Genomic DNA, 10,040 nt, shown 5'->3' with positions numbered 1-10,040 from the left:
AGGGAGAGGAGAGAGAGAGAGGGAGAGAGAGGGAGGGAGAGAGAGAGAGAGAGAGAGGAGAGAGAGAGAGAGAGAGAGAGAGAGAGAGAGAGAGAGAGAGAGAGAGAGAGAGAGAGAGAGAGAGATTCATTCAGCAAAGTTCATTCATAAAAATTTAACACTGCTTCTCCCCCCCCGCATCCCTCAGCCTCCTGCAGGCGGATGGAGTCCTGAAAGCAGCTCGGAGCCCGTCGGGGAGGGAGGGCGCGGGCAGCGGGGCGCGCGCGAGGGGGCGCGGGCGGGGAGGGGAGCCGAGGAGCCCCGCGGGGTAGGGGGGACACCGCCCGTCCTGGCAAGGCCGCGGAACCGCGCCGTTCGGAGCACTCCAGGCCGGTGGCCCCGGCGGGATGCGAGACCGGCTCCTCCGAGAGAGGGCGACCCTCCGACGATGCCTCCAACTCCGCAGGAGGGCCTCGCTGCCCGCGGACCGCGGCTGCTCCTTAAGATGAGCCCTCCCTGGAACAAATAAGGGGTTAACTGGCCAGTGCTTGCCCCGCCCCGCCGGAGGGAGCAGGGTTTGAAAGTTCCTGCGTGCCGCGGGCCAGGCGGAGGGGGGGTGGCGGGCCGCTAACTCTGTCCCGCACGGCTGCGGCTGCGGCGCGGCCCGGGGCTCGGCCGGCTTCCGAGTTGGGAAGGGAGGGACGCCTGGGGGCAGCGGCACAGCCCGGCCCGGCCCGCGGAGCCCTCCCCGGCGAGGAGCCCCGGCTGCCGCCGCCGCCTGCCTGCAGGCAGCACGCCCGGAGCGGGCCCGGGGAGGAGCCGGGGCCCGGGGCTGTCATCCAGGGGGTGGCCCGTGGCGAGCGGGGCGCGGGGCGCGGAGGCGCGGGCGCCCAGGAGCGCGCATGTAGCAGACGGGCGAGGCGGTTTATGCAACCAGATCCAGTGTCAGCACTGCCAGGGCTATGCGAGACCGCGGCCAGGACAGCCTGGCCGGACTGGTGCTCTATGTAGGACTCCTCTGGCACCCCGGGATGCTGCACAGAACCAAGTACAGTCGCTTTCGGAACGAGTCCATCACGTCCCTGGATGAAGGCAGCCCCGGCGGTTCGGTGGGCAGCAAGGGCGCCCCGCAGCCTCCCTACCCCGCCCTGGCACCGCACCTGCCCCCCGAAGATGCCACCTCGGCCACCCAGGAGAGCCCCACCCCGCTGTGCACCTTGATCCCGCGCTTGGCCAGCGTGAAGCTGGCCAACCCAGCCACCTTGCTGAGTCTGAAAAACTTTTGCTTGGGTACCAAGGAGGTGCCCCGGCTGAAGCTCCAGGAAAGCCAGGACTCGGCTCCCAGCAGCCCGGCACCCGCCGAACCCAGTCCCAACCGAACCGGCGCTCTCAACAGAACTGCGCCTCTGCCGCAGCTGCCTGCGCAGGAGCTGGGGGGTGGCAGAGCTGCCTGCCTGACCCGGACACCGGATGCCTGTCCCCTTCCCGGGGAGCCCACCCCGGGGAGCAGGCCAGACAGGTTCTTTCTGCAGCACCTGTTGGGGATGGGCATGAACTTCTACGTGCGGGTGAGTTCATTTCTCTCTCACGCTCTTTCTAAGAACTTCTGGGGGGTGGGGGCGTCCTCCCGCACTTTTGCCAGAGACCCTGGCCTCACCTGGTTCTGTGAGAGGTCACAGTCCAGGGGATCAGGGGCCTCCCTAGACAGAATTGAAATCTGCGTGGTGCAGACCACCCTTTGGTTCAAGGGCCTGAGCTGGGGCTAACTTGTAGGTCATGGCCTTGTGTCCAGCTCCTTGGGGACAGCCTGATGTGGCCTCCGTCTCCACTGCCGCTAGTGTTATCCTGATCTGAAAAGGGTGCAGAATTTCAAATTTGCTCAGAGCTGGATACCCCAGTAGGTGGTGCCGGCCATTGTATTTCGGAGACATTTCTGTGTGTGAAGCATACAGGGCATGAAAGGGACCTGGAAGATCTTTAAAATTTTAATTCAGTCTTTAACATACACAGATGAAAATCTTAGGGCTGGTCCCTAGTCCGGTGCTGTGCTAGGAGCTGGTTTCACCCAGCCTCCACCCCACTTGTGCTCTGGCAGGTGGGTCAGACCCATGATCAAATGTGCAAAATCAAGGTCCTTTCTGGCTTTGTATCTGCCCTCATGCAGATCTGGGAGAGATCAAGATGACTGAGATGTCGTGGCCTTTGCCCATCTGGAGCTGATGTTCTAACTGGGGAGTGCAGTGGATGCACGCGAAACAATAAAAATTAGTGATGAATACCCAGTGCAAGTGAACGCAGGGGGAATTTGGAAGAGAGGGAAAGGTTGTGTGGTCTGGACTTTGTTCTCCTGGGAAGGTTTCAGGTAGAGAGTGCACCTGGAGAGAGAACAGAGTGGGATTGGCAGAAAGAAGAGGCGTCTGGCAGGGCAGGTAGAGCAGCGGAGACAGGTGTCTCTGTGGTGATGGCAGAGAAGCATGGCATGCTGGCTTTCCAGAGAAGCAGGACCTGCTGGAGGACAGGGGGCCGGGGGCAACGTGGCTGGCACAGAGCTGGTGCTCTCAGAAAGGAGGAGGGCACATGCATGGACGTAGAGCATTGGTGACCTGCGGAGGAAAGGGGCTGTTGCTCTAAGCTCTTGCACATGGAGTGAGGGGCTTGTAAATAGTAGCTTGAGGCAAGCACACTTCCAGGCCTATGTGCACAGGTTGACTTGCTGATGGCGGTTTCAAAAAGGTTTATCCGTGGATTGATTTGAGATAGATTAAAGGGGGTGGTGGTGAGGGAATGAGATGGTCAGAGGCTGTGAGAATGACCCTCTGGGAGTTTAGGCCTGATTGCTGCGACCATGGGAAGATGAGGGAAAGATGCAGGAAACTCAGCAGGAAGTCTCAATAGCATGGGGTATTGATCAGCTCATTTGAGGTCAAAATGCAAACAGAAGTGTGGCCATTGCTGGAGCAGATTGGGGGATCTGTTTTTGCTGTTGATGGAGCAGGTGGAGGATTGTTGACGAAGGACTGTAAAGAGGAAAGCAGAGCTTCAGCTTTGGCCTCAGAATGGGATGAATGATACCTGTGATAGAACATAATTGGGGGAAGGGATTTCAGGATGCTTTTGACACACCATTAAAAGTCATGCCAGGTCAGAGCATAGCACAGCGGGTAGGGCATTTGCCTTGCACGCGACTGACCTGGGTTCGATTCCTGGAATTCCATATGGTTCTCCAAACATTGCCAGGAGTTATTCCTGAGTGAAGAGCCAGGAGCAACCCCTAAGCATTGCTGGGTGTGACCCCAAAGCAAAAAAATTAAAAAATAATAAAAATTAAGAAGTCATGCACTAAGCACTCAGGCGAGAAGTCTGATCTGAAGGTACCAAGTAGAGAGATAGTCTAGTAACTGTAACCGGCAGACAAGATCTCAAGGAAGGCCATTAAAGAATGGACAATGGATGGGTCACCGAGAGAGCAGCTTGGGACAGCCTTGGCAAAGAGTTAACTCAAACCTCTAAGGATGATAAATTTCTAGGACACTCAGCTCCTGCTCTCCTGCACAGTGATGTGGCTCATAATGAAAATAGTTTCATGTACCTATTAAAAGTTCTTGGGCACATTCTCAATTGTCCAACTTAAGTGTCGGCCAGGTGCTAATGGGCAGATGAGTGACTGTCCAAACCCAGGCTAGGCACCTGAAGTCACATCTCCTCAATACCCTTCCCAGTCTGTCTGCTCCTCCTTCCCTCTTGACCTCTTGGCCGCTCTCTCATCCCACACACCTCTAGAAATTTAAGTGTAGAAAGACTTGCTGTGTGGTCTTCAAGTTCCCGGGCAGGGTTTCCATCTGAGTGTTTGGTTTTATTTGGTGGGATGGGGGCATAACTGGCAATGTTCAGGGATCATTTTTGGCTCTGTGCCCTGGGACCACCACCAGTTCAGTGGAACCCCTGACACGTGATACAGGATTCAGACCAGGGTAGTGGCCACAGTCATGTGCCAGACAAGTGCCTTAACCTTTTTTTTTCCTTTTTGGGGTCACACCTTGGGATGCACAGGGGTTATTCCTGGCTCTGCACTCAGGAACTACTCCTGGCAGTGCTCGGGGGACCATATGGGATGCTGGGAATCGAACCCGGGTCAGCTGTGTGCAAGGCAAACACCCTACCCGCTGTGCTATCGCTCCAGCCCCGTGCCCTAATCTTTGTTCTATTTTGCAGGCCTATTTTTTTGGTTTTCGGTGAAGATACTGTTTGTGTTTCCTTGGTGATGATAGTTGATTCCAGGGAGAGTGCTGAACCCTCACCCCATGAGTGACACTCCTGCCAATACCAGTTCATCAGATACCACTGACTTCATTCATTTTAATAAAATTCTGACTTTGCAAACTGGAAGGATGCATGGAGTTACCCGCTGAGTCTACTGACTGGACTCAGTGCCGGAAACCCAGCACTCTGGACATATCTAGTGGTACATTTGCCATCTGCCCTCAGTTAGAGTTAGATTTCAGTTTAATTTTTTGTAAATAACTCTTCTTTAGGTCTAATAATATGTAATTAATGATGGCCATGCATTTATGCAGCCAGGACTATTTTATGAACCATATGAATTTTATGAAAAAAATTTTTTGCCTCCCTAGCAGTGCTCAGAAGACCTGAGGGCCACTCCCGTGGACACTCAGCTTGGGGGTGGGGACTTAATATTTCAGTACTTGGGCCTACTGGTAATGGAAGCCACCTGGGCCATACCTGGTGGGAGAAGATACAGCTAGGACCCTGCACACACAAAGCATTCTTAGAGATGTTGAACCAGAAACGGCCAGCCAGACCCTCGTCTGAGCAAAGCAGGGAGGTGGGTGAGGGTGATTAAATGATGCCAACTCTTTATTCCTACCCTAAGATTAAGTCTTTCTTCTTCTTCTTCTTCTTCTTTTTTTTTTTTTTTTTTTTTGACTTTTTGGGTCACACCCGGAGATGCTCAGGGCTGACTCCTGGCTCTGCACTCAGCAATCACTCCTGGCGGTGCTCAGGGGACCATATGGAATGCTGGGAATTGAACCCAGATCGGCCGCATGCAAGGCAAATGCCCTACCCGCTGTGCTATCGCTCCAGTTCCAAGTCTTGCTTCTTTTAAAGGGCTTCTCAAGTTAACCACAGACTCCTCTGTGCGTCCACAAACTACAAACATTCACTCAAAACTCTCCCCAGGGGCGCCAGATGGCCTGTGGTGAGTGTGGAAAATAGGCCATGGCACCCATACTCTCACCTCTAGAAGGAGAGAGTTGCTTTGAAGGGCCCCGAAGGTGACCCCGGCACCAGCATCCAATCCATCTATAACCCCTTTCTCCACACGCAAGGCATTTACGTCTTCGACACTGTTCCTATCCTAACAGCCACATGGTTCATGGCCTTAGCTTAGTTCAAAGGCAATTAGAGAAAAAAAAAAAAGGAGCAACAAAATGGGCAGTCGTTTTCAAAATAACTCTGAGGAAGGCCGTGTTCTGCAAGCAAAGACTCTGAGTCCCTGGAGTTTGTAATCTAGCCTCCACTCTGCTACCTCAGGAAGTAGCAGGCTGAGGATTCAGGTTCAGGTTTGTCTCATTCCGATGTGCACTCCCCCCAGCCCACACGGGGCAGACAGGCCCGGAAGCATGTGCGTGGAGTCCCTATGTTGCCGGGAGCTTTAATTAGTAAACCCACAGCTCTGGCCCAGTTCCCTTGATTGACATGATTTCAGTTGATTCACTTCAGTCCAACCATTTCCCCAGATTGCAGTTATTTCCCAGCGCTGTAGCCGGCTTGACAAACCCCTGGGCTTCCAGCATTGGAAATGTTTTTTCTCACAGTTCTGGGGGAGGGGGGGAGATAGGTCTGGGGGGAGATACAGCTGAAAATAGGCGAATCATTGATTCTCTAAAGTTCCTAGCAGAGGGCTCTCTCTTGCCTCTTTAGGCTGCTGCTGGTTCTCAGAAATGCTGAGTGTTCTATGACTTGTCGATGCATGACATCAAACTCAGCATCTTTTCCCGTCTCTGTGTCCAAATTTCCGTATTTTTTTTTTGAATGGGGCCAACCTACCCGTGGGGTATTCGATATGCCAAAAACAGTAACAAGTCTCACAATGGAGACGTTACTGGTGCCCGCTCGAGCAAATTGATGAGCAACGAGATGACAGTGATACAGTGATTGGATGGGGGCACCATTCCTAGCAGTGCTCAGGGCTTAGTACTGGCTCTGTGCTCAGCGATCACTTGTGGAAGGGCTCGTGCGACCTTATGCGGTTTTGGGGATCGAACCAGGTTCCTTGTACAGAGTTCCTTGTCCTATCCTTCGCCCCCTCCCCCTTCTTGTTTGTTTGTTTGTTGTTTTGGGTCACACACATCAATACTCAGGGGTGACTCCTGGCTCTGCACTCATATGAGATGCCAGGGATTGAACCCAGTTCAGCGGTGTGCAAGGCAAACACCCTCCCCACTGTATTATCTCAGTGGTCCCACCCCTACTTTTCTTTCTTTCTTTCTTTCTTTCTTTCTTTCTTTCTTTCTTTCTTTCTTTCTTTCTTTCTTTCTTTCTTTCTTTCTTTCTTTCTTTCTTTCTTTCTTTCTTTCTTTCTTTCTTTCTTTCTTTCTTTCTTTCTTTCTTTAATACAAAACATTAGATTAGGGCCTGCACTAACCCAGTATGACATCATCTGCCTTCGTCCCATCTGCATCTGCAAAGGATCTGTTTCCACCTGAGATCATATTCAGAGATCTTGGGGGTTGAGCCTTCATCTAATCTGTGATGGCTCAACGCATTATAGTTGATAGTTTAACCCATTATAGTCCCCAAAAACATGTATTGCAAAGTGTGTGTTCCTGTGAGAATTCTTCCTCATTAGGCTTATCAGAGACTGGAACGATAGCACAGTGGGGAGGCTGTTTGCCTTGCATGTGGCCGACCTCGGTTCGATTCCTCTGGCCCTCTCGGAGAGCCCAGCAAGCTACTGAGAGTATCCCGCCTGCCTGGCAGAGCCTGGCAAGCTACCCGTGTGTATTTGATATGCCCAAAACGGTAACAACTGGAGGGGAGCGATAGCACAGCAAGTAGGGTGTTTGCCTTGCATGGGGCTGACCGGGGTTCAATTCCCAGCATCCCACATGGTCCCCTGAGCACCTCCAGGAGTAATTCCTGAGTGCAGAGCATGGAGTAAACCAACAGTAACAACAAATCTCACAATGGAGATGTTACTGGTGCCCACTCGAGTAAATCGATGAACAGTGGGAGGACAGTGCTACAGTGCAGTTCTACAGGCTCATCAGCGTTGTGTGTAAACATGAATTTGTGTTGAGGAATTTTCTTCTTTTCCTATCTCACTGCACACAGCTACCATCCACCCTCTCTATTCTAATGTTTTTTACTAAACCAATAAATGACTACTGTCTCATTTTCTCTCTGCAAAATACCCTGTGTCCCACAGTATCCTCTTTCCTACAGCAGAGAACAGTATAGGAGCTGTGCGGTCTTAAAAGTAGTGAGTCTGGTATTAAGCAATTGTGTGACCTTGGGTGAGTCACTTCACCTCTCTGAGACTCACTTTCTCATATTTAAAAGCAGAAATCTGAACAAATGCGATTGAAGATCTTAAGAGTCCAGGTCTCTTTTCTGTTGGTTGGAAATCTGTTAGGATCTCTTTTGGTGGGAAAACAGGTTCCTTAAGGAAATAATATTCTTTTACTGTGTCTCTCTTTTTATTTAATTTTTTTCCAAGTTAATCATAAAACCATGAATTACGAAGTTATTGATAGTTGAGTTTCAGACATATAACAGTTGAGTACTAATCCCGTGACCAGTGTCCACTTCCCTCCACCAGTGTTTCCATGTTCCCTGCTGTCCCCTCCACTTGCCACCTTGACAGGCACATTTTAAAGTTTAGTGCTTGTAGTTTGGACCCAGTATTTTCAGTATTGTTGAGTCTGTGCTTTGGATGTATAGATACAACACTCCCCCACACTCTCAGTGTACCCAGTCAGCGTTTTGTTCATATTTCTGTTCCTCTGTAACTTCCCTTTCTCACCTTTGTCCCCCCACGCCCCTCCTCGAAAGGAAATCATTCTTAACATCTCTGTGTTCTCAAAGAAGCATGATACCCTCAGCATCCTCTTCCTCACACCATGCTGGCTTCCCTAGTAGCGCAGAAAGAGCTGTTGTGCTGATAGGGGCACCGGTGGTCTCTTTGGAAGACATGGTGTGAACTAAGCCTCGGTATGGAACCAAATGCGCCTCTGGGTAGAATTCAGGGCACTGTAGCACCGAAGCAGTGTCGTCCCATTGTTCATCGATGTGCTCGAGCAGGCACCAATAACATCTCCATTGTGAAACCTGTCACTGTTTTTGGCATATCGAATATGCCACGGGTAGTTTGCCAGGCCCCACTGTGCACGTGGGATACTTTCAGTAGCTTAGTGGGCTCTTCGAGAGGGATGGAGGAATTGAACCGGGGTCGGCTGCATGCAAGGCAAATGCCCTACCTGCTGTGCTATTGCTCAAGTCCAGAATTCATGGCAAGAGCAGAGAATGAGCAGGTCAGGGTGAATCATGGTGATGGGGATTTGAGGAACATAGTTCGTGTGGGTTAAGACAGACTATGTTTGTGTTTTTTGTTTTTGTTTTTTTTTTAAAGAAATATTTTATTGAACCACCGTGAAAACAAAAAAAAATACAAAGCTTTCAGGTTTAAGTCACAGTCAAATACTGATTAAACCACCATCCCTTCACCAGTGCACCCGTTCCACAACCAAGAACCCCAATACACCCCCCTCCCACCCCACCCCCATCTAAGTAGTTGATGATATTCCCATTATTCTCTCTATATATTGAGTACATTTCATATTTCCATACAGAACTCACTATTGTTGATTGGAAATTTTCCCCAACAATCAGGCCTGCTGAATAAGCATCATCTAATAATTTCTCTTCCTTGGTAAAAGTGAAGACTTTGAGTCCGCGCGGCCGCTATGGCGGCCGCGCGGTTTTGGGTTTCTAATACTTTAGCTCAGTTCGCATTCAAAATGCATGGCTGCAAGAATCTGCTCTGGTGCCAAAATGGGTTAGGAGACCTCAGGATCACAGTCAGTAGGCGGGAGGCTCTGCTTCTCGTGCCGCGGCTCTTGGTTCATCTCTGGGCGGAAGGCGCGCCGGGAACACCTCCCCTCCCAGGATCACCTACAGGCTACGTCACTAAAGAAAGTCCTACCTCCTGGTGTAGGGGTCTTAGAGGGTGGCTCTCACCGCGTGGCTGCTGCCGCTGCCACCATTTTCGCTCAGAAAAATGGGGTGGAGAGGGAAAAAAATCCCTCCCCGGGCTGCACGAGGTTGTAGTTCAGTTCGCAGTCAAAATGCATGGCTGCAAGAATCTGCTCTGGTGCCAAAATGGGTTAGGAGACCTCAGGATCACAGTCAGTAGGCGGGAGGCTCTGCTTCTTGTGCCGCGGCTCTTGGTTCATCTCTGGGCGGAAGGCCTGTTTTGTTTTTTAAACTTTTGTTTTGTTTTCACACTATGGTGCTCAGGGCTTATTCTTGTCTGTGCTCAGGCGTCACTCTTTGCAGGACCATGGACAATACTGGGGATCAAACCAGGGTCAGTGCATGCAAGTCAAGTGCCTAAACCCCTGTATAATCTCTGGCTCCAGACTGAGTTTTGACATCCCCAGAAAGGCATACAGGAGCAGCAGTTGACTGCTCTCTCTGTTCTTCTGGACAAGAATGACAGAAGAACGAGGCCCTGCCACTTACAGAGACAATCTGGTAACTCAGACCTCAGAGAAAGGGAAATCATAATGCCAGGAAAAAACCTGAAGACAGTTCCATGGTTTATGCAAAATAAAGGCCATCTCGAGCAGTGGGGCCCCGGCAGCCATAGCTAATAGAGATGACTCTCTAGCTCTGCTAATCTCCCTTTTCCCTCCATCATTTCCCTCTATTCTCAGTGAAAAGGGAGGTCACGTGGGTAGAAGGAAATCATCCCAGCTAAGTGGGACAATTTGGCATTAAGGGTGTTAATTTTTGCTTCCTGTTTCTTCCTGTTTATT

The 10,040-nt window shown here is 51.1% G+C and overlaps 1 protein-coding gene across 1 annotated transcript in view; it reads left to right on the top strand.

The window, feature by feature from the left end:
* The first annotated feature begins 321 nt into the window (after positions 1 to 321).
* Positions 322 to 10,040, top strand: part of SHC4 (SHC adaptor protein 4) — a 147,527-nt gene continuing 137,808 nt past the window's right edge. Inside the window, exon 1 of the mRNA XM_055131722.1 lies at positions 322 to 1,547. Within this exon, the coding sequence (XP_054987697.1) occupies positions 942 to 1,547 (606 nt within the window). The 5' untranslated portion in view covers positions 322 to 941. The remainder of the gene's footprint in view (positions 1,548 to 10,040) is intronic.

Source organism: Sorex araneus, chromosome 3 (assembly GCF_027595985.1).
Source record: "Sorex araneus isolate mSorAra2 chromosome 3, mSorAra2.pri, whole genome shotgun sequence".
Classification (NCBI taxonomy): domain Eukaryota; kingdom Metazoa; phylum Chordata; class Mammalia; order Eulipotyphla; family Soricidae; genus Sorex; species Sorex araneus.
The sequence above is the reverse complement of the archived record's forward strand: the minus strand, read 5'-3'. Positions and strand labels throughout refer to the sequence as shown.